The sequence below is a fragment of the Polypterus senegalus genome, chromosome 4 (assembly GCF_016835505.1).
Source record: "Polypterus senegalus isolate Bchr_013 chromosome 4, ASM1683550v1, whole genome shotgun sequence".
Lineage (NCBI taxonomy): Eukaryota > Metazoa > Chordata > Cladistia > Polypteriformes > Polypteridae > Polypterus > Polypterus senegalus.
Window position 1 is genome coordinate 233,384,706 of NC_053157.1, and position 25,324 is coordinate 233,410,029.

Here is a 25,324-nt window from a genome sequence, read left to right on the forward strand (position 1 = left end):
TCTTCGATTCCGCTGACTGACGTCTCCGACTGTTATACTTGACTCTTAACAGGATTTTAAAGACAGCATCGAACAGAAGAAACAAAGAAAAGGAGACAGAAAGAGAAAGAGGAGGAGTTTAGGTAAGAACGAAAGTATTGCGAGGAGGAAGGAATATCAATGTGAGAGCAGAGGAAAGGAAAGCGAGTGCAAGTCCGGGACAAAAATGTCACGGGGGTTAGAAAATCAAGGGCGACATTCGCGCTACGAATATCGAGAGAGGAGGATAAAGAAGAAGAAAAAAGAGAGAAGTCGAGTGAACACGAAGTCGCGACTGTCTGCGGACGTCCTATAGTTTTGAGGGTGAGCAGCCCGCCGCTCGCTCGTCCGCGCTCGTCATTGAGCCCGAGTTTAGAGTTCAGAGGAATTCACAAAAACCCGAAACTCCCAAATTTCACAAGACATTCTCCCAAGTTGCGTTTTTAATACGGATAGAGCACCAGAAGCAGGGCCGGATTAAGACCCTTAGATGCCCTAAGCACTAAGTAATTGTGGTGCCCCCTTACACTAGTAATTCAAAATATTGTAACAACCCGGCAGCAAGCGCTGGCGGAGTGACGCCTCATGGGTAATTTATGTAAATAGTTTGCGGGGAAATTATGGGTAATTTATAAAAAGCTTATTGTATGTCGAATTTACGTATTGTCATTTGTGTTGTAAATAATGGTGTGTTTGTATTTAATTGGTTGGGTGGGTTTGGGTTATCGCCGTCCGGGGGTTATTTATTTTGTAAAAAGTACCAATTTATTGAAATGTGTCTTCGTGCTTGACCTTGGCAATGGCCGCGCAATAATGTTGAGCTTTTGTTTCTGACTATCTTCTGTAATAAAAGATACAACAGGACAGATCTGTTTATTGCTAAGATTTTATCTAAGCAAACTACCGAGACACTCGGAGTCGTGCGGTGTATGGGGCACGAGTGTTCTCTTTCTTAAAGAGCTGGGTGCAGTTGCGTGCATGACGCTGGCAAGCCGCTAGCCGACAGCTTCGAGAGGTGCACGGCAGAGTTCGCTCGAAATCTTAAAGACTCCTCCACGGGTCGCTACATTGGTGTCAGAAGTGGGAGACCAGGCTGTTTAGAAGACGCCGTCATGGAACAGAGTCTTGAAGAAATAGAGCGTGCCATCTCGGAAAATAGCGTTATGTTGGAGCGCCTGATCAGCAGAACTGCACGGAGAAAAAGGACAAACTGGCCTGAGGGTGCCAGTATTCCCCGGACAGTGTTGCGATCTTCTAGGCACGGCCGGAATGAACCTGTAGCTGCCGCAACGACACCCCAAATCACCAGTCGGCGGTCCTCCCCACACGGTCACCCGCTAAGCTGCCACGATACAGCGGGTTGGCGCCCTGGAGCCATACCTTGCACAAGTGGATCTGGCTGCTCTTCACAATGGTTGGAGCTGCGAGGAAGCTGCAACACACTTGGCCCTTGCCTTGGAGGGTCCCGCACTTCAGGTACTCATCGACCTGCCGCCTGAGGAGTGTCGTGATCTTCAGGCCCTCACCGATGCTCTCACCCGTCGTTTTGGACAGAGAACCTCAGCGGAACACAGCAGGGAGGAGCTGACAAACCGACATCGGCGTGAAGGTGAGAGTGTGGGAGCATTTGCAGCTGACATCAGGGTCTATGTACGGAAAGGTTACCCTACTTTCTCGACAGCAGCAAGGGAAGAACTCAGTCTTCATGCTTTCCTGCGGGCCTTGCACCAGAGCGTCTTCGTCAGCATGTCTGTCTGTCGTCGCCCAGACATTTGAGCGAGGCACTACGGGAGGCTGAACGGGCTGAAGAGGTACTACAGTTTGGGTCTCCGCACGTCAATCATCACGCCCAAGCCGCTATCGAGAGCAGTTGAGCGAGTGGTAGAAAGGGACCAGCCTGAGGGTGTGGAGGTCAGTCGCCCAGCCATCATCAATTCCCCGACAGAGACAAAGATCGGACCGCTGTTTCCGATCACGGAGAACCAGGGCATTTTGCCAGGGACTGCCCTGCTCCAAGTCCCCTGCCTCGTACAACATCACCTTCGGAAACGACTTGAGTGAGGCCGTGAGGGACCCTCGCTCCAATTTTCAGCATCCCTCCGCAATGACTGCCCTAAAGTGGGGCGCTGTGGGTTTTCAGGTGGACTATACCTAGACTGCATTATAGACGGACGGCCATGTAGTGCCTTAGTGGACACGGGTCCACTATTTGTCTATTACAGAGAGGAGTGTTGCCCAAACAGCTGGTCCTCTTCCAAAAGACTGGACTCCTTCTAACATCGAACTGCGCACGGTTACGGGTGAACGGACAAAAATGCCCGGAAAGAAACTATTGACTGTAGTAGTAGGGACGAGCCAGACCAGCCACGAATTCTGGCTCGGACATTAAAGACAAATGCATAATTGGGTTAGACTTGCTGGCCCACTGGGGAGCATGTGTTGATGTGTCCAGGGCCATCCTCTGCGTAGGTAATGAGACTGTGTCGCCCAATCGGGCTGGAATCATCCTGGAAGGGCTGTTAGCTTGGATTTGCCTGGACACCACGGCTCACCGGCTCCCGACCGTTGTTCGGAAGATGCAGGGACTGAAGAGGACCCCAGGAGAGTATTGCAGCTCAGACCAGTGCTCCCCAACGGTTTTCCTCACACGACCACCCATCCACTGAGACGGTTGCTGCTGTGGAGGAATTGGGCCATCGAAGTGGTGAACAGCTGAGCACGCCACAGCAGGAGCAACTCCAGAAAGTATTGAACGACTTTGTGGACATTTTGCGGCTCGAGAAGAGGACTGCACCAGAACCTCGTTAGTCAAACACCACATTGACACTGGCCACGCCGCCCATTCGGTTGCGCCCCACGATTGCCTCTTGCAAAACGCCAAGCTGCCAAGAATTGATTCGCGAGATGGTAACCAACGACATCATTGAGCCTTGGACAGTCCTGGGCCGCACCCATGGTCATGGTGCGGAAGAAAACGGGGTTGGCGCCTTGTGTGGACTTTCGGAAATTAAATGCAGTCACTCGAAAAGACTCTTACCCATTGCCTCGCATCGATGATGCATTGGACTATGTGGCTGGATCCCGTTGGTTCAGCACTTTGGACTTGCGCAGTGGATATTGGCAGGTAGAACTGGCAGCAGAGGACCGACCCAAAACTGCATTCACCATCGGACAAGGGCTGTGGCAGTTTAAGGTAATGCCGTTTGGACTTTGTAATGCGCCGGCCACGCTTTGAAAGACTAATGGAGCGGGTCCTAAAAGACATTCCCCGAACCCGTTGTGTGGTCTATTTAGATGACCTGCTGATTCATGCCAGAGACTTTGACCAGGCGGTGCACAATTTAAGGGAGGTCCTGACCGCCATTCAGCGCCGGGTTGCGGTTAAACCCTGAGAAATGCAATCTTCTCGCCCGACAGACTCAGTTTCTAGGGCACGTAATCAGCGAGTGGGGTGGCTACAGACCCAGCGAAGGTGACTGCCGTGAGCAACTGGCCCCACCAGCCAATATCACTGAACTGCGGAGCTTTTGGGTTTAGCCTCCTACTACGAAGATTCAGTAAAAACTTTGCGACCATTGCCAGCCCTTTGCACCGACTAACGAGTAAGGGCCAACAGTTTGGGTGGACGGAGGACTGCACAGCCGCCTTCCAACAGTTAAAGGCTGCCCTCGTCAGCGCGCCGTCCTGGCGTACCCTGACCCCAACCAACCTTTTGTGGTGGACACTGACGCTAGCAATGTGGGGATTGGGGCCGTGCTCTCACAGAAGGGGGAGGCTGGAGAAAGAGTGATAGCTTATTACAGCTGCAGCCTCAGTCGACCGGAGAGGAATTACTGTGTCACTCGGCGGGAACTGTTGGCAGTGATCCTAGCGATGCGGCACTTTCGGCCCTACCTATTGGGCACTAGGTTCACACTGCGGACTGACCATGCTAGCCTCACCTGGATGTTGAATTTCAGGCAACCAGAGGGCCAGGTGGCAAGGTGGATGGAGATTCTACAAGAATATGACTTTGAGATACAGCACCGACCGGGACGGCAGCATGCCAACGCTGATGCCCTCTCCAGGCGTCCATGCCTCAGCAATGAATGTCGATATTGCCGCCGACAGGAAGAAAGGGGGCTGGGGCCATCGTCCGCATCCGCAAGGATAGATGACACTGTTGGAGTAGGGGAGCCGTACACTATTGACCAATTGAGGCAGTTACAGGCGAACGATCAAGCACTAGAAAAGGTAAAGGGCTGGTTGGAGACACAAGAACGTCCCGACTGGCAAACCGTGTCGTCACAGGGGCCTGAACTCAAAATACTCCACTCTCAGTTGGGCAACTTGGAGTTGCACGATGGCGTAATCTACAGGCGGTGGCACGCACCGGGAGGAATTGACCGGCTACAACTACTGGTTCCCCAGGCTTTGCGCCGAGGTCCTCCGATGGGTCCACGGAGCGGCTGGATCCGGACATTACGGGAACGCTAAGACAGTGCGTCGACTACGGCAGCGGTTTTATTGGCCCGGGTGTCGGCAAGACGCAGAGCTACACGTCCACTGCTGTGACGTCTGCACTGCACAAAAAGGACCTGGTCAACGTTCTCACGCGCCATTGCAACGATACCTGGTCGGGCACCCATGGAGAGAATTGGCGTGGACATACTGGGTCCTTTTCCTGTAACGGAAGCGGAAATCGCTACGTTTTGGTAGCAATGGACTACTTTACCAAATGGCCAGAGGCGTATGCAGTTCCGGATCAGAGTGCCCCCACAGCTGCCCAAAAACTCGTGGATGAAATGTTCACTCGATTTGGAGTTCGGACGAGCTCCACAGTGATCAGGGCGGAACTTTGAGAGCCGTTTGTTCAGGGAGGTGTGTCAGCGACTGGGGGTGAAAAAGACCCGGACCACCCCTTCACCCACAAAGTGATGGATTGGTCGAGCGATTTAATCGCACCCTGGCCACTCAACTGGCAATTCTGACCAGTCAACACCAGCGGGACTGGGACCAACATTTGCCTTTGGTCCTATGGGCATATCGGACAGCAGTGCAGGAGTCGAGCCAATGCACGCCAGCGGGGCTGATGTTTGGAAGGGAACTTCGCGCGCCGGTGGATTTAGTGTTTGGCTCACCCCCTGAGCCTGAGATTATTGGTGGGCCCGAAATGGATTATTTTAGACGGCTAAAAGAGCGGCTGGACACCGTTCATCGACTGGCCAGGGAGGCCCTGGAGGGAGCTGGAGCACGCCAAAACCGGTCTTATGACTCAGGGGCTCATGGCCCGACGCTGAAGCCAGGGGACAAAGTGTGGGTATTTTGCCCGCAACGGAAACGGGGATTGTCCCCAAAACTAGCCCACCATTGGCAAGGACCGGGAGAAATATTGGACAAAATATCGGAGGTAGTTTTCCGAGTCCGAATGCCTGGACGAGGCAGACGGGTGGTGCTGCACAAGGACCGTTTAGCACCATACCACCCACTGGCCCCAGAGCAACAACAACTCGAAAATATAAGCGGTTCTCCAACCTCCACCCCCGGCACCGAGTCAGACATTGACAGGACTGAGCCCGACACCAGTGATGGCACCTCCGGCAGGACAAAGCGTGTCCGTCGGCGGCCAGGACATTTACGTGATTTTATCTGTGATGAGTAGGGTTGTGGGGACACTAACCCTCTTAGGAGGGGCTGTGTAACAACCCGGCAGCAAGCGCTGGCGGAGTGACGCCTCATGGGTAATTTATGTAAATAGTTTGGGGAAATTATGGGTAATTTATAAAAAGCTTATTGTATGTCGAATTTACGTATTGTCATTTGTGTTGTAAATAATGGTGTGTTTGTATTTAATTGGTTGGGTGGGTTTGGGTTATCGCCGTCCGGGGGTTATTTATTTTGTAAAAAAGTACCAATTTATTGACATGTGTCTTCGTGCTTGACCTTGGCAATGGCCGCGATAATGTTGAGCTTTTGTTTCTGACTATCTTCTGTAATAAAAGATACAACAGGACAGAGCTGTTTATTGCTAAGATTTTATCTAAGCAAACTACCGAGACACTCGAGTCGTGCTGTGTATGGGGCACGAGTGTTCTCTTTCTTAAAGAGCTTGGTGCAGTTGCGTGCATGACGCTGGCAAGCCGCTAGCCGACAGCTTCGAGAGGTGCACGGCAGAGTTCGCTCGAAATCTTAAAAGACTCCTCCACGGTCGCTACAATATTAAAACAAGAACAAACTAGAAAATTAAATTTTATTTTATTATCGAAAAATCGAAATTAAACAAAACATACTTATAGCAAGAAGGAAAATAATATTTATTGTATGCTTCATTTTATTTTTATCTTAATAAATTTATCCGCAAACTTTGATTAGATCTTCATAATCAATCTTACGTAACACATCTGCTTCTATATATAATAGAGATAAGGCATCCAGCCTGCCTTCATGCATAGTTGTTCTGAGGGGATTTTTAATATATTTTAACAGAGAAAATGAGCGCTCAGCGGACCAGTTTGTGACCATTAATGTTAAAAATGTACGAAAGACAATGTCTACATTTGGAAAAGCACACTCAATATTGTCTTCTAAAATTATTTTATAAAGTTCTGCATGACTGAATCTTGTTTTTACATTTTCTGTTGCACTGAACTTATGGCGCACATATAAATGAAACTGCTGAAGTTCTGCTGAGAAATTACTGTTGAAGTCCTTTGGGTAAGCATCGATCAGCTTTTCACAGTACTTAGAGTACCTTTCAATGTTAGTAGATGATGAAGTGACATATGGCAGATCAGATAGATAGATAGATAGATAGATAGATAAAGGCACGATATAATAACTATTAAATAGATAGATAGATACTTTATTAATCCCAAGGTGAAATTCACATAATCCAGCAGCAGTATACTGATACAAAAAAAAATATTAAATTAAATAGTAATAAAAAAGCATGTAAAAGCAGACAATAACTTTGAGTAATGTTAGCATTTACTTCCCCGGGTGGAATTGAAGAATCGCATAGTGTGGAGGAGCGATCTCCTCAGTCTGTCAGTGGAGCAGGACGGTGACAAAAGTCTGTCACTGAGGCTACTCCTCTGCCTGGAGATGATCCTGTTCAGTGGATGCAGTGGATTCTCCATGATTGACAAGAGTTTGCTTAATGCCCGTCACTCTGCCACGAATGTCAAACTGTCCAACTTTAATCCTACAATAGAGTCTGCCTTCTTAACAAGTCTGTCCAGGCGTGAGGCGTCCTTCTTCTTTATGCTGCCTCCCCAGCTCACCACCGCGTAGAAGAGGGCACTCGCCACAACTGTCTGGTAGAACATCTGCAGCATCTTATTGCAGATGTTGAAGGACGCCAGTCTTCTAATGAAGTATAGTCGGCTCTGACCTTTCTTACACAGAGCATCAGTATTGGCAGTCCAGTCCAATTTGTCATCCAGCTGCACTCCCAGGTATTTATAGGTCTGCACCCTCTGCACACAGTCACCTCTGATGATCACGGGGTCCATGAGTGGCCTGGGCCTCCTAAAATCCACCACCAGTTCCTTGGTTTTGCTGGTGTTCAGTTGTAAGTGGTTTGAGTCACACCATTTAACAAAGTCCTTGATTAGGTTCCTGTACTCCTCCTCCTGTCCACTCCTGATGCAGCCCACGAGAGCAGTGTCGTCAGCGAACTTTTGCACGTGGCAGGACTTCGAGTCATATTGGAAGTCTGATGTATATAGATTGAACAGGACCGGAGAAAGTACAGTCCCCTGCGGCGCTCCTGTATTGCTGACCACAATGTCAGACCTGCAGTTCCCAAGATGCACATATTGAGGTCTGTCTGTAAGATAGTCCACAATCCATGCCACCAGGTGTGAGTCTACTCCCATCTCAGTCAGCTTGTCTCTAAGGAGCAGAGGTTGGATGGTGTTGAAGGCACTAGAGAAGTCCAGAAACATAATTCTTACAGCACCACTGACTCTGTCCAGGTGGGAGAGGGATCGGTGTAGCATATAGATGATGGCATCCTCCGTCCCATCTTCTCCTGGTATGCGAACTGCAGAAGGTCGAGGGCGTGTTGGACCTGTGGCCTCAGGTGGTGAAGCAGCAGCCATTCCATTGTCTTCATCACATGTGATGTAAGAGCGACAGGCTGGAAGTCATTCAGCTCACTAGGATGTGATACCTTTGGGACTGGGATGATCCAAGATGTTTTCCAAAGCTTCGGGACTCTCCCCTGTTCCAGGCTCAGGTTGAAGATGCGCTGTAGAGGACTCCCCAGCTCCAACGCACAGGCCTTCAGCAGTCGTGGTGATGCACCATCTGGACCTGCTGCTTTGCTGGCACGAAGTCTTCTCAGCCCTCTGCTCACCTGGGCTGCTGTAATTGTGGGTGGGGATGTCTCACCTATGCTGGTATCAGCAGATGGATGGTTGGAGGATGGAGTACTCCGAGGTGAGAGTGGGTTAGGGTGATCAAACCTGTTAAAGAACTTGTTTATCTGGTTTGCTCTCTCCACGTCTGTCTTGATGGTGGCACCCCGCTTCGAGCTGCACTTAAAAAATCTCTCCGCTCTTTCTGTGTATATCTCTCCTCTTCTTTTCATCTCAGTTTCAAGTTTGTCAACAATTATGCAAAAGGTGCTGATATGAAATTTATCTCTGGCATTCAGATATACTTCTGGTTTACCTCCATCATTGGGTAGCTTCTTCCTGATACGTTTGCGAGTTGTAGCTGCCTTGTAATCGACATCTGGTAACATTCCCTTTGCTTCTTTTTCATATTTTTCAAATTCATTTCGTAAAGTACACAGTTGATCAGCTAATGATACATACAGATCTGCACATGTTTTTAAGTTCACATTATCATTTTGTAGAACTTTGCTCACTCTGTGAAAATTCTGCAAAATGTCATTCCAAAAATTCAACACAGTACAAGATTTGAAGAATTTATTTGAATAAATTTGTTAATAATCTTTATTATTAAAAAAAAAAGTTATAAACAATTTTATCCAATAGAAATCAGCTGTACGATTTTCACTTTTACATAATGTAAATGAATTTAAAAATATTCAAGAACAGAATTAAATAGACTTACCAGAATATTTTTTCCTCAAACTGGGATGATTTTTTGTTTTTGCCTAAAACAGAAAATAACGCTTTCTACGTGATAGAAAGTTATTTTAAGTTAAATAACGGATAATTCACGAAACACAACAATTTACATGATAATAATTTTTAATCAACTGTTAACTATTATTTAAAAATATAAAAACATAGTGTTTTGAATGGAATTACTTTCACAATATTTTGACATAACATGGCATTTAAGGGAATCGCCATGAAACAGGAATTCCCCATCGTAGATGACACCAGTATGCAGAACGCATTGTGTAAGGCGCCATCTATGAACAGTGACGGCATAGGGAGGTATTATTAATTTTTCATTAAATTATGAAAATGGCTATAAATTTAACTAATTTAATGATTTATGTGGTAAATTCAGCCATGAAAAAGTTTTGTGGCGCCCCCTTTACCCTTGATGCCCTAAGCATGTGCTTACTTTGCTTGTATGGTTAATCCAGCACTGGCCAGAAGAAGTGACATGGGGACATGCGAATAGGACAGGAATACTGCACGTGTGGTTTCAGATGGAGAAGTACTGCTCGCTGTGACGTTAAAAATCAGCCCCCCTTCTAAGTTTTGTAATCTTTGCTTATATGGTTGATCCAGCACTGAAGTCACGTCATACTGACATCCACTTTCACGTCCCGCGACAACACACTTCAGAAAGACATTTTCATGTCCCGCGAAACACGCGACATGGTCAAGTCACGTCACACTGACATCCACGTCAGACAGATTTGAAGTGAGACGGGCAGTCACTTTTATCCCGAAGGAATATCAACAGAACAAATGAGTACACGGGCAATCTTAGCACTGAGTAACGATGAACTCAAACAGATTAACGCGAATACTGTCAAACGGTTACACGGCAAATTGGTTAAATGCGTATCGATAGACTATCCTGAAACAGTTGGTGGTGATGGTGCGGAAGATGAACACATCAACTTACAATATCACGACGAATATATACAACCGTTGACACCGTCCCGTCTCCCACCAGCCGAATTACTGTAGAAAGAAGGATGTATCGTAATGTTATTGCGTAATTAATGTCTGAGGATGGGCTATGCGCTGGAACGAGATTAGTTATATTCAAAATTGGTAGAACAATTCTGACATGTACTATTTTAACAGGCCACAAGAAAGGTAATGTATATTCCGCTGATAACATTAGACACCAAAGGAGATCTTGATATGCCATTCATATTAAAACATTTACAGTTTCCTGTGACAATAGCTTTTGCAAAGACAATTAACAAATCACAGGGACAAACATTTGAAAAAGTCATTTTGTTCAATAGAGAGAAAGAAACGAAATTCACTCACGGACAGTTATACATTGCATTATCACGATGTAAACCAAAGCGATCTTGAAGAAAAATTTATTCCAAATATTGTTTTTACTGAAGTTCGAAAATAAAGGTGAACATAATACATACACTCACCTAAAGGATTATTAGGACCACCACACTAATCCGGTGTTTGACCCCCTTTCGCCTTCACAACTGCCTTAATTCTACGTGGCATTGATTCAACAAGGTGCTGAAAGCATTCTTTAGAAATGTTGGCCCATATTGATAGGATAGCATCTTGCAGTTGATGGAGATTTGTGGGATGCACATCCAGGGCACGAAGCTCCCGTTCCACCACATCCCAAAGATGCTCTATTGGGTTGAGATCTGGTGACTGTGGGGGCCATTTTAGTACAGTGAACTCATTGTCATGTTCAAGAAACCAATTTGAAATGATTCGAGCTTTGTGACATGATGCATTATCCTGCTGGAAGTAGCCATCAGAGGATGGGTACATGGTGGTCATGAAGGGATGGACATGGTCAGAAACAATGCTCAGGTAGCCCGTGGCATTTAAACGATGCCCAATTGGCACTAAGGGGCCTAAAGTGTGCCAAGAAAACATCCCCCACACCATTACACCACCACCAGCCTGCACAGTGGTAACAAGGCATGATGGATCCATGTTCTCATTCTGTTTACGCCAAATTCTGACTCTACCATTTGGATGTCTCAACAGAAATCGAGACTCATCAGACCAGGCAACATTTTTCCAGTCTTCAACTGTCCAATTTTGGTGAGCTCGTGCAAATTGTAGCCTCTTTTCCTATTTGTAGTGGAGATGAGTGGTACCCGGTGGGGTCTTCTGCTGTTGTAGCCCATCCGCCTCAAGGTTGTACGTGTTGTGGCTTCACAAATGCTTTGCTGCATACCTCGGTTGTAACGAGTGGTTATTTCAGTCAAAGTTGCTCTTCTATCAGCTTGAATCAGTCGGCCCATTCATTCTCCTCTGACCTCTAGCATCAACAAGGCATTTTCGCCCACAGGACTGCCGCATACTGGATGTTTTTCCCTTTTCACACCATTCTTTGTAAACCTTAGAAATGGTTGTGCATGAAAATCCCAGTAACTGAGCAGATTGTGAAATACTCAGACCAGCCCGTCTGGCACCAACAACCATGCCACGCTCAAAATTGCTTAAATCACCTTTCTTTGCCATTCTGACATTCAGTTTGGAGTTCAGGAGATTGTCTTGACCAGGACCACACCCCTAAATGCATTGAAGCAACTGCCATGTGATTGGTTGATTAGATAATTGCATTAATGAGAAATTGAACAGGTGTTCCTAATAATCCTTTAGGTGAGTGCATGTAACAATTAACAAGAAAAAAAAAGAATCTCTTTATAATGTATTTCGGGTTAACCAAAACCGATGGTGGGCGAGTGAAGCGAGCTGGGGGCGGAGCCCCCTAAGTTAGCAATAAGATACAAATGACAAAGGAGCCAGCAGTTCTCTGTCTAACTTGTGTCCATTTACACCCGAGTGGATTTTTCACGCACTATTTGGGTTAATTAAACACTTCAGAGTAAAAAGGGACAGACTGAAAGTGATCTGCTTTAGACTTCAAATCATTTTGGATGATTTCATTGGAAAGGAACAAAACCTGCAATGGCAGAACCTGACATATGCCCAGAGGGGACTGGGTGGTCTCGAATCCCTGCAGATTTTATTTTTTCTCCAGCCGTCTGTTTTTTCTTTCCTCCCTGGCCATCGGACCTTACTCTTATTCTATGTTAATTAATGTTGACTTATTTTATTTTTTTTCTGTGTCTTCTATTTTTCTGTTCTTCATTATGTAAAGCATTTTTTGTATGAAAATGTGCTATATAAATAAATGTTGTTGTTGACATTGTGGACTAACAAGCCATAAAATGAAATACGGTCTAAGACTGGCAAAGATTGGTTTCTCCTGAAACAATTAGGGTTGGAATGAAAATCTGCAGCCACTGCGGCCCCTCCAGGACTGACGCCGCCCACCCCAGTCTTAAGAGATGAGTGAGTTGAGGATGTTTGTGGGGAAAAAGGAAGGAAGGTGTGAGTTTGGAGGAGTCGGGGAAACAACAAGCAGGAGTGTTTGTAGACTGGAGAAAGGCGGAATGCGAATGGCATGAGAGACATGGAGAGAGCTTTCTTTTATTGCTTTGGAAGTAGTGGAGTGGAGGAAAGGACACCATTACTAACAGAACTAAGACTGGGAGTAAACCTTTGAAACTCCAGCACTTTAGGGTTGTGTTGGCATATTTATGTGGGTCGTTGGAGTTTATAATTGATAATCAAGAGAGGGAAGCCCAGAGAAAAGACTGTCCACGTGGATGTTCAGGTCCATGAGGTTTAGACGCGGACGGCCATCATGTAGAATGGAGGAGAGCGCCATGTCCCACTCGTTGAGGAAATTCTTTACCAATCCTGGAGGGCAATTTTAAAATAACCAACAATGTTAAAGTTAACAGGGTAGGAGACAGTGATGGCATGGCATTACTCAAAAGTCAGGATTGTGAAACTTCAGCTCTTGGAGACTAGGATACCGTATACTTTGTGTTTAAGATTCATTTCCAATTTCACTGTTATTAATTTTTTTTTCTTTCTTTCCATTATGTTATTTCTCCTAATGTTTGTGTTGTTTTACCAAACAGGGCAGAGTTAGGGGACAAAGAGCTGTTATAACCCAGGGACACCTTACTGGCTCAATCCAGTCCTACATGGAGAGGATTGGGGCGGTGGAGGACCATAGCCTGTTCTGACAGCATCAGATACTAGTTAGCCACCAACCATGGCCACTGTGTCAGTCCGTCACACATAGGCACCAAGGCCAGGGTTAATTTGGAGACCCCACTCAGCATAACCTGCACACCTTTGAAATGTATCTGAAGAACATCAAGCACAGGGACAGGGAGAACAACTGGAAGTGCTACCCAAGCCAAAGACGCAGGAGCCGGTTACTAAGAGTAATACTCCTTCCATACAGTTGATGGCAGTATTTCTCTTGAGCACTTTTCAACATGCTTTCCCAAAATTGTCTTTGTATTGCTATGCATGGTGTGGTCCCTAGGGGGCGCTGCAGCTCCCCTGAAACACAGGCTTGAACACAAGCAATTTCAGAGTCTCTTTCTGTTGGTCTCACTGTACAGTAATTGAGGTGTGGCGTCTCAATAACATCACAGGCCGAGTCTCACTCAAGTGGTGCTCTTAGTTTAGGCCAAATCCAGAATTTGGGACCTGTTCTTTTTACATTTTGATTAAACTTGAGGAAACCTGTACAGCAAAAATGAAATGATTCTAAATGAAGAAGCCCACATTTTTACTGTCTCCTATACAAAGTTTGGGGCAAGTATTTTAATTGTCTAAAGAATCTCGACATCTTAGACCTCCCCGAGTTTCTCACGTGCGAAGCATAGGGCAGCGTTTCTCAACCTTTACATATTTTAAAGGTTTAAAAAAACCTAACACTATTTTGAAAGGAGCCCACTAATACCAATTTGTTCTTTTTTAATTAATGATATATCATAGATGCATATTTTATTATACCTACTTAACTTTTATCGACATTTATCTAACTCTATATTTATTTTTCTAGTATCAGAATATAGTTTAAGTTAAATTGTTTTGGTTACATATTTTCGATTCTTGTTTTCTTTTTTTCACATCTTCGTGCCCCCTTTTTGTTACTTCGTGCCCCACCTAGGGGGGCCCACCCCACAGTCTGAGAACCACTGGCACAGGGAAAGTATTGGAACTGTCCAAAAATTCCATTTCGAGATTTTGATGAATCTTGACGTTTCACACCTCTCTGAGTCCGAAAATACTGTTTTTGGAATTATGTCTGTGTTGGTGTATAAACAAGATAACTTGGGTACACTTTCACTTCAGTCAACCAAATTTTGCATACAAGTACAGTGGAACCTCGGGTCACGAACGTCTCTCAACACGTACAAATCGGGTTACGACCAAAAAAGTTCTCCAAACTTTTGCATCTGTTCACGACCACACACTCGGGTGACAAACAAGCCAGTTTCTCTTCCAGTTCGAACGTGCCGATGATTTCCACACGTGTTCAGTCTCTCCCTGTGCAGTGAGAGAAAGCAAGAGAGAGAGAGGGAGAGCAAGTGAGCAAGAGAGAGAGAGAGAGAGAGCACGAGAGGGCAAACAGGCGAGAGAGAGAGCATGAGAGAGAGAGCGCACAAGAGAGCAAACGAGCGAGTGAGAGAGAGCGCACAAGAGAGCAAGTGAGCGAGTGAGAGAGAGAGCACGAGAGAGCAAGCACGAGAGAGCACGAGAGAGCAAGCAGGCGAGAGAGAGAGCACGAGAGAGAGAGAGCACAAGAGAGCGAGCGAGTGAGAGAGAATGAGAGAGAGAGCATGAGAGAGCAAGAGAGAGAGCAAGAAAGAGAGAGAAACAGGGAGAGAGAGAGCACGAGAGAGAGCGAGAGCATGAGAGAGAGAGAGAGAGAGAGTGCGAGAAGGCAGTTAAAGAATGCACCGGGCTTGTGTTTAAAGAAACTGCAAGGTTAGTTTTCTCTGTTCAAGGTTTTCTTGGCGTTATTCAATGTTTTTACATTTAGTTTACTATTACACAGTGCATTCTATGGTATAATTAACTATTTTTGTGCTTAAAAATCTTTAAAAAAATTATATATTTACATAGAGCTTGTACGGTCCAGAACAGATTAATTGTATTTACATACAATCCTATGGGGGAAATTACTTCGGTTCATGACCAAATCGGGTTACAACCAGAGTTTTGGAACGAATTACGGTCGTGACCCAAGGTTCCACTGTGTTAGTTACAAAACATAGATTTCTATCAACTTTTGAGCTATTTCTGCTCACCAGAAGTGGTACTTTACCTTTTATTCATGCAGCTGCAGAGTCCAATTTCTTCAACTTTGCTTTTATAATAATTGTTCAATATATTAATAATTTGATTTGTTTTTGATGGTTCTTTAATGTACATTATACAAAAATATAATCATTGTCTTGCGGTTTACTCCTCAAATATCCATCCCTATATCTGAGTATAAGAAAAAGTCGAGGGGAGATCACTCCCGATTTTTAAACTTTCACTCCTTTGCTGTTCTTGGGTTTGACTCAGTCAGCTGGACTTCATCTTTATATCAAATAGGTTTTCACTCCAAATCTGCTGCCTGCTTCTTAGGCTGACATTTAGGGATTGCAGCATTTCACATCTCACATATCCTTTTAGTTGTCAGTTTTCTTTGTTTGTTAAAAATTTGAAGTTAACACTGAAGTGTGCTCAAATTGATGTTTGTTGTCTGTGAAGTAATTGTATCACTTTTTATTTTGGCAGATAAAAAGGAGCCTCCTTCCCAAGTCACATGACCATGCAGTGAGGTGTCTATTGGCCTCCAGGACAGGGCTGTCCAGGTGAGAATTAGTAGGGGAGAGAAGAGTTGTACACGGAGGATGGCTTCCGCCAACGATGACAACAAGGGTGAAAAAGTGGCACGTATTCAAAAAGAGGACTCGGAATGGGGCGCACCAGAAGAAGTGTGTGTGAAGCAAGAGGCCTTTGAAGAAAGGATTTCAGTTTTCAAAGAGGAGGATTGTAAGGAGGAGATTCCTGAAGTTAAAGTTGAGGACTCCAAAGATTTCTCAGTTAGCCCTGAACTGCAATACCTTGAAACTAGGAATGTTTTCAAACAAGAGAATTCTGAAGACTCACATTCCAGTTTACAGCATTGGGTCTCTAATATGGGACAGCTGGCTACCCAGCAGAATTCTGTAGAACTGAAATTGGAGTTATCTGAGTATGAGGAGAAAATCGGGGAAGGAAACAGGAGAAAAGAGCAACAGTCACCTAAGAGTAAGTACTGTGATTAAATGTTTAAGTGGTAACATTTACAGGCTCTTCTTGTGTTTGTCTTGGTGTTTTCAGTGGGTGGAAATGCGAATGAAAAATTCAAACAAAGACCAACTGCTTGAGTGCATAACGACTAACTGTAGCTGATCTAACAAGCGATAGATAGATAGATAGATAGATAGATAGATAGATAGATAGATAGATAGATAGATAGATAGATACTTTATTAATCCCAAGGGGAAATTCATATAATCCAGCAACGGTTCCTCACATTCAGAAAAATGTCCAGTATAAGACTTTCCCATAAAAAGCTGTATTTTAGTAGTACAAGATCACCAGAATTGTGTTTAATGTAATCAAAGAATCATACCTTTCTAAAAATATTAATGTTATCCCCTGTGGTTTACGTAAGGGACAAATGTTCACAAAAGAAAAAAAAAATCATAATGCTGTGCCAAGTGTCATTCAAACAAGGTGATTTGTGTGTAGTAATTGTTTTCCACAGCAACCTCATACAGGCAGACATTTACTCTGAAAGCAGATTCCTAAAGCTTGTAAATTCATCCATATTTTGCTCAGGTCACAGAATTGACCTTACACTGATTATATAATACACACAAATAAGATATGTGGGAAATTAATCCATAATATTAAGTGTGTATTTAGGAGTATGATATATATATATATATACACTGCTCACAAAAATTAAAGGAACACTTTAAAGAAACACATTAGATACATCAGATCTCAATATGACGTTGGATATCTATACAAATAACGACAGGGCAATGTCTTAGGAACAAAAGGAGGCCAAGTCTTTTAATGGAAATAAAAGTTTTTTGCCTACAGAGGGCTCAATTGTGTAGAAACCCTAAAATCAGAGTGAAATGAAGATGTGGCAGGCTAGTCCATTTTTTCAAAAACTTAATTTCTGCTACTCAAAATGCTTTTCAGTATCTTGTGTGGCCCCCACGAGCTTGTATGCATGCTTGACAACGTCGGGGCATGCTCCTAATGAGACGACGGATGGTGTCTTGTGGCATTTCCTCCCAGATCTGTAGAGGGCATCCCTGAGCGGTTGTACAGTCTGAGGAGCAACCTGGCGGCACCTAATGGACCGAAACATAATGTCCCACAGATGTTCTATTGGGTTTAAGTCAGGGGATCGTGAAGGCCATTCAATTGTTTCAATTCCTTCATCCTCCAGGTACTGCCTGCATACTCTTGCCACATGAGGCTGGGCATTGTCGTGCATTTGGAGGAAACCAGGACCTACTGCACCAGCGTAGGGTCTGAAAATGGGTCCAAGGATTTCATCCTGATACCTAATGGCAGTCAAGATGTCGTTGTCTAGCCTGTAGAGGTCTGTGAGTCGCTCCATGGATATGCCTCCAAGATCATCACTGACCCACCACCAAACCAGTCATGCTAAACGATGTTACAGGCAGCATAATATTCTCCACGGCTTCTCCTGACCCTTTCACGTCTTTCACATATACTCAGGGTGAACCTGCTCTCATCTGTGAAAAGCACAGGACGCCAGTGGTGGACCTGCCAATTCTGGTATTCTATGGCAAATGCCAATTGAGCTCCCCGGTGCTGTGCAGTGAGCACAGGGCGCAGTAGACATGAAGTCTGTTTCTGATTGTTTGGTCAGAGACATTCACACCAGTGGCCTGCTGGAGGTCATTTTGTAGGGCTCTGGCAGTGCTCATCCTGTTCCTCCTTGCCCAAAGGAGCAGATACTGGTCCTGCTGATGGGTTATGGACCTTCTATGGCCCTCTCCAGCTCTCCTAGAGTAACTGCTTGTCTCCTAGATTCTCCTCCATGCTCTTGAGACTGTGCAGGGAGACACAGCAAACCTTCTGGCAATGATACGTATTGATGTGCCATCCTGGAGAAGTTGGACTACCTGTGCAACCTCTGTAGGGTCCAGGTATCGCCTCATGCTACCAGTAGTGACACTGACTGTAGCCAAATGCAAAACTAGTGAAGAAACAGTCAGAAAAGATGAGGAGGGAAAAATGTCAGTGGCCTCCACCTGTTAAACCATTCCTGTTTTGGGGGTCATCTCATTGTTGCCCCTCTAGTGCATCTGTTGTTAATTTCATTAACACCACAGCAGCTGAAACTGATTAACAACCCCCTCTACTACTTAACTGACCAGATTAATATCCCAGAAGTTTCATTGACTTGATGCTATACTCTGATTAAAAAGTGTTCCTTTAATTCTTTTGAGCAGTATATATATATATATTTATATATATATATATATATATATATATAATATCATATATAATATTTATAGGGTGGTCCAGATCTAATTATGCAATTATCATTATGCTGTAACTTAAGTTTATTACATAGAAAATCACCTGTAAATCCCAGACTATGAAGAAGTGTGCGAACTGACGACATGAAGAATTGTCTTCACGCCGAACTGGAATCGTCACCGCCGTCCACGCAATCTGGATCTGCATAATTCGATCTGGACCATCCTGTATAGATAGAACTGGGGACCTTGCCCATATGGGACGCCCCTGTGATAGAAGGACATTTTTTCAGGGAAAAACACCCACATTGGACCAGTTTAGACTAACCAGTTCACCTGACCTGCACGTTTTCCGGAGAATGTGAAAGAAGAGCTGGAGTCTCCTTAGGATGATGTGAGCAGATATATAGAGAACTTTTATAAACATCTGAGTGCACGATTTGACCCCAGAATGCTAGACCACTGCAGCAGCATAGAAAACCAATCCAAGTTATTGCATTCCAGTTGCTGTTGGTCAGCTTTAGGGTGTGCAGCTGAGCCCCCAACCCCCAGTTCCTCTGTAGTTATTCCACTAAGCATTGAGCTGCAGTTGTGAGCTGCTGTGCTATCACAGATATAGCTATGTTTATTTATTTTTTTTTTTAAATAAGATTTTTAAAGCATCTCAGTTTTATAAAATAAATCACAAGAAAGAAAAGAAAACCCAAATTCACATTGCAGACTGTAGGTTGTTTAGCCACTCAGCCTTTCACTGTCAATAGATAGATAGATACTTTATTAGATACTTTATTAATCCCAAGGAGAAATTCCCATACTCCAGCAGCAGCATACTGATAAAAAAATATATATTAAATTAAAGAGTGATAACAATGCAGGTATAACAGACAATAACTTTGTATAATGTTAACGTTTACCCCCCAAACCGGGTGGAATTGAAGAGTCGCATAGTGTGGGGTCTCCTCAGTCTGTCAGTGGAGCAGGACGGTGACAGCAGTCTGTCGCTGAAGCTTCTCCTCTGTCTGGAGATGATCCTGTTCAGTGGATGCAGTGGATTCTCCATGATTGACAGGAGTCTGCTCAGCGCCCGTCGCTCTGCCAATGATATCAAACTGTCCAGCTCCGTGCTTACAATAGAGCCTGCCTTCCTCACCAGTTTGTCCAGGCATGATATGTCCTTCTTCTTTATGCTGCCTCCTCAGCACACCACCGCGTGGAAGAGGGTGTACACTGCTTCTTACAGGAAAAGGCGATGGAAAAAGTGCACTTGAATAAAAGTGCACTTTTGTTATACTTTTACACCAATATATGTTCCTGTGTTTGAACGACACGGGCAGATGGGGAGTGTCTGATGATTGCATATAGCGCCGAAGTTGGTCTTTACCATTCTTTCTTCTGCATGTCCTGGGGTGAAAAAGAAAAAGCATACAGCAACATGCGGGGACTGGCAGGAACACTCAATAAAACTGAATAAAAAGAAAAGCAAGTGATGGTGAGATACGAAGAAGGCAGCTTCGCCAGCGTTTGTGTGTCAGAACCGGGGGCGTTAGTATGCATCGTGGTACACTGCAGAGCTATAGCGCGTCTTTAGTGAAAACAGCCGTGTCAGATGGGGTTGTATGGATTGATTCTGAACGCGACTGAAAGAGTGAAAAGTGAATAAAAAAAAAAAAAGCTAACCTTTACAAAGATCATAAATTGCACGGCTGTTACAGACTGAAATCAAATGTATGTTTTTATTCTAAAACAGTAAGACTAAGAACAGTTTACTTCTCAAAAGGGAGGGCGCAGGATCGAACCCGTGACCCCTTGATTCCCAAGCGGGGGCTGTATCTATTGAACCACGGAGTCAGTTATAGTAAACTGGTGTCAATGTCGCATGTTAAGGCGGCTTTTTCTTTCTGCAGTTATATGTTTGAATAAAAGTGCAATTGTGTTATTCTTGTGAAAATGTTTCTTTGCTATTTGGACTTCAGGCTTCATACATTATATAATTTATGCCTACATTTTGTCATCTGCTACTAGAATATAAAAAACGTTTCTGTTTTAACAATGTCTTGACACAGATTACTGTAGAAACGGAACAGACATGAAATGCATGTGTTCCAAACAACGATCTATTATTTCACTCTAAATCTCCACTTCACTCCCAGATACTCAATCAAGGCATGAGCTGAGAGAAGTTCGTGCACGTTCTAAATTGGTGGGGGATGGAATAGCGGCTGCTCTTTATCAGCACATTTAGAAGACAAAGGCTGGCGGAGAGGTGTGAAGGGATTTAAGAAGCAGTTTAAGGTGGGACGGAATTACGAGTTTTTTCGTAGGCTCTGGTAATTCTAGTGTTAATCCGTCCATCATTGTTAGAGCATCATGAAGCTTTGAGTAGGTGGTGGTGGCGCAGGTATGGCGAGTATTGGCAGTCCAGTCCAATTTATCATCCAGCTGCATGGGGTCCATGAGGGGCCTGGGCCTCCTAAAATCCACCACCAGTTCCTTGGTCTTGCTGGTGTTCAGGTGTAGGTGGTTTGAGTCGCACCATTTAACAAAGTCCTTGATTAGGTTCCTATACTCCTCCTCCTGCCCACCCCTGATGCAACCCACAATAGCAGTGTCATCAGCGAACTTTTGCACGTGGCAGGACTCTGAGTCGTATTGGAAATCCGATGTATGTTGGCTGAACAGGACCGGAGAAAGTACAGTCCCCTGTGGCGCTCCTGTGCTGCTGACGGTAAAGTCGTACACGGAGCTGCAGGAAAGGCTGCCACTCGCTGCGCCGCCTTAGATCATCATGAATTGAATACAACGGAACTCTGGAACCGAGTCCATCATTGAAGATAACCCATCCACTGAAGGGTCCCTTTAAAGACAAGAAGGATATGGGTGAGAGGAACAACAAGAGTAAGTAAGGCTTAGCAGGAGCAGTGAGTAGGGGGCAGCTTGAGTTGGCCGAATCCTCCTGACAGCCACACTTTATCAGTTTTACTTGTCAGATCTCACTAATCCAGTCATCCATTTTCTTCACCTGGGGTCACAGGCAGCGTTTGAAGCGAATCAGTCACAAGTCCACTGCAGGGGACACTGGCACACACATGACCACCCTCAGTCACACCAGACAGCGATTAACACAGCAGACATGTATATGTAGAATGAGAAGAAGATGGAGAAACAGATCGGAGGTGAATGGGAAAAGGCCATTCAGTGGACAGAGAAGAAACAGACCTGAGAGGTGAGGCCGCAGCATTAACCAGTGAGACAGGTTTCTCTTTTATAATAATATATACATTTAAAAATGACTGAAATGTTTGTATTATTGCAGATTTTCAGAAGAGCTACAGCTTTGCTATGTCTTCATTTTCTCAGACTTCTCTTCAGTGCAGTCGGCAACAGGAACAGGACAAGGAGATAATGAAGAAATCACCAAGAAGGTCAGATAATTTGACTACAGTGTCTTTCCAGTGCAGTTCTCTCCCCACTGCCAAACATGAACAAACAGAAGTCATCAACACTGATGAACAAGCACATAATAGAGATGAAGAGGCCTTGTACACAAGCCGAGAGTTTGGAAAAACTTCTAACGACAAATCTGACTGTAAAGATAAGTCAATTCATGCCAATCAGAAGCCATATCCCTGTTCTGAATGTGTCAAACTATTTCCACACAGAAAAAATCTACTCAGACATAAAAAAATTCACAGTGGAAAAACGTTTCACTGCTGTCCAGAGTGTGGCAAGCAGTTCCATGATAACAGTGCTTTTCAACGCCACACACGTGTTCATACTGGAGAGAAGCCATACAGCTGTGTCGAATGTGGTAAAGGATTTTCTTATAAGTGTGATCTTCAAAATCATAAAAAGATTCACACTGGAGAGAAACCTTATTGCTGTTCGGAGTGTGGTAAAGTATTCTCATTTTTAGGTCATTTTAATGTCCACTTGAGAATTCACAGCGGACAGAAGCCTTATTGTTGTAGTGAATGTGGCAAACGATTCATACATAAAAGTGGCCTACAGAGACACATTAGAATTCACACTGCAGAGAAACCTTACTGTTATTCAGAGTGTGGCGAACAGCTTTCGGATGGTAGCACACTTCAGAGGCACTCACAGATTCACACTGGAGAGAAGCCGTCTTGCTGTTCTGAGTGTGGTAAACAATTTTCTGATAGCAGCGCTCTTCAGAGCCACACAAGATTTCACACTAGAGAAAAACAAACATATTGCTGTTCAGAATGTGGTAGACAATGTCATAGTCCTAGCAGTCTCCAAAGACACATGCGAGTTCATACTGGAGAAAAGACCTGTTCTTGTTCTGAATGTGGCAAACAATTCTTTCACCGTAGTGGCCTTCAGCAGCATACAAGAATTCATACCGGAGAGAAGCCATATTGCTGTCCTGAATGTGGCAAACGATTCTCTTACAGTAGCTCTCTTCGTCAGCACACACAAATTCATACTGGAGAGAAGCCGTACTGTTGTCCTGAATGTGGTAAACAATTTTCACAAAGAAGAAGCCTTAACTACCACTCAGACATGCACACTAGAGAGAAACAAATCCGAGCTAAACTAGCTGGTCAAAAGAACCTACCAATACTTTGCCGGGGTGCTGAAGTAAGCGAGTCTCATCAAAAGAAACTTCCAGTATTTTTAGTCACCCTACCAATAACCACTACTGTGTACGTACTGCAAGAAAAGGCATCATTAGGAACTGATCAGGTGCCACAGCAAGGACTTGCTTCAACTTTACAGGAATGACAGTTACGGTAGTGCAGTAGAGATGTCCTGACTAGATTGTGACAGTTCACGCACAGAACCCAGTGTTAGAAGTTCACTCTGAGATATTCTGAAAGAGGGTAAGTGAATTTCACAAAAAGGTACATTTTAGCAGCACATAATAATTCATACTGGGCAGAAACTGGGTTCAGGACAGCTCCATGGTTTTCCTCCATATTTCAGCAATTACTTAATGGACAGTGTGACAGATTGGGGCCACTGTTGTCCCCTTGCACCCTCAGACTATATGCCAGACACCAGACAAAAGTCCAATAATTATTTATTTTATAATAATGATGTGCACAAAGCACCCTCCTCTCCACAATACTCATATAAATAAACACAACTCCCAATAATCAATAATCCTCCACTCTCCCAGACGCATTGCCACCCTGCCACCTAGCTCAGCTCATTTGTCTGGGATTTCCCAGAGTCCTTTATAGTCCTTGACCCGGAAGTGTTTCGCTCCTCTCTGTCCATGTGATTGGTAATACTTCTGGGTCAGATAAAAACTCTTCTTTATCATCCCAGAAGTACGTAATTTCCTCTGTCCCTGTGACCAGAACGTACTTCCAGGGTATAGGGCAAATACAAGTCTCTGAGCCTCCCTGCAGAGTCCCCTTCCGGCCCTCATGGTATCCAGCAGGGCTGTGAAGGAAAACTCCAATATCCATGATGCCCTGCTGGATTTCGGGGCACCTCCATGCTGCTGGCGTGGGGGCATTGGCCTGGATGAATGACTGGCCATAGTTCACAACAGATGATGACAGATGATGTTATGGTCCTATTATCGAAACAAAGCTGCCATTATAAGTACACATTATGTAAGTTAATAAAGTCTGTATTTGTATTTTACTTGTGAACATGTCACAGCGCTCATGCGCACGCACTCTATGACAAGCTGTAGACAAAAATAAACCGAATTGAACTGAAAACATTCTTGTTGTCCCTAATGAGGTAATGACTGTCAGACAGCAGTGGCCTTGATAACCATAATAGAATTCGTACTGGTAAAAGACCTCACAGATGTTCACAGTATTTCAAACAACAGCTTTCTTAAGAGGCACTGGAGAAGTCACCCTGGACAGCCAGAACAAAAATAAGCAACAGAAAAGTGCAAACAGAAATGTTCTAAATGTTTAATAAAACCCTCAGAATTCTACCAGAGGGGCTGAGATCAGGAGAAAAAGAAATTTATGAAAAAGAAACTTCCAAGCCCATTTAGATGTCTTGCAAATTTCTGTTAACCCCCCCCCCTAAGAATTACAAAAGAAGATATACTGGAAATGAAGAAGTCACTTCGCCAAGTCAGGCTTGTTGTGAATGTGCTGATTCATTTTTGAGCCAAATTGCACAGGAGAAAGAGGCTGTGGATGCTAAGGGTCACTGTTGGACTTTTAACTCAACAGACAGACACACGCAGGACACCAGGTAAAAGCAACAAGAAGTATTTAAATTCTTTTTTCTTCTTGTATAGTGTCCCTAAATAAACAGGCAAGTGATCAATTAACACAACCACAAATCTCTTTCTTTCTCCTCCACAACTCCCAGCAAGCTTCGTCCACCTCCACCCAACTCTGGCTCGTCTGCTGGGTCTTCAGCAGTCCTTTATATATAGTCCTTGACCCGGAAGTGCTTCTGTTCTTCCTCCCACGTGATTTGTCAGCACTTCCAGGTCAGATGGAGAATTCCAGTTGTTTAATCAGCCCAAAAGTACTTCAGGGCTTCAGTCCTCATGACTTCCTAGTACTTCTGGGCAATAAGGGAAGCCTGACTGCCCTGGTCCTTTCACAGCACCACCTGGCAGCACCCAACAGGGCTGAGATAGTGAACTCCAAGTCCCAGGATGATCTGTGGAAATCTGGGGCACTGCTACACTCCAGGGGAGCTGCCATCTAGTGTCTTGAGGGAGGCAGTGTCCAAAAGTTGCTGCCTTCCCCTATCCTTCCATGCTTGGGGCATCCCGGCCAGCAATCTCTTACAAAGCACTCTAGGGGAACC

At 44.6% G+C, this 25,324-nt stretch overlaps 1 protein-coding gene across 3 annotated transcripts; it reads left to right on the forward strand.

Moving 5' to 3' along the window:
- Nucleotides 1–23,597, forward strand: LOC120528129 (gastrula zinc finger protein XlCGF57.1-like). Of its 3 annotated transcripts, none has more exons than XM_039752179.1 (3): nucleotides 1–342; nucleotides 15,771–16,286; nucleotides 21,870–23,597. In XM_039752179.1, the coding sequence occupies exons 2-3, from the start codon at nucleotides 15,887–15,889 to the stop codon at nucleotides 23,303–23,305; spliced, it is 1,836 nt and encodes a 611-aa protein (XP_039608113.1). In that variant the 5' UTR covers nucleotides 1–342; nucleotides 15,771–15,886; the 3' UTR covers nucleotides 23,306–23,597. The 3 variants fall into 3 exon arrangements, with proteins under 3 accessions (XP_039608113.1, XP_039608112.1, XP_039608114.1); XM_039752178.1 differs by having other exon boundaries at nucleotides 1–122; XM_039752180.1 differs by lacking the exon at nucleotides 1–342 and adding an exon at nucleotides 8,413–8,442.
- Nucleotides 23,598–25,324: the final 1,727 nt, after the last annotated feature.

Excerpts from the sequence above, each read along its gene's own strand:
- LOC120528129 (XM_039752179.1), top strand. The coding sequence starts at position 15,887 with ATGGCTTCCGCCAACGATGACAACAAGGGTGAAAAAGTGGCACGTATT. Across the intron at positions 16,287-21,869 it reads AGAGCAACAGTCACCTAAGA|ATTTTCAGAAGAGCTACAGC; the intron begins GTAAGTACTGTG and ends GTATTATTGCAG.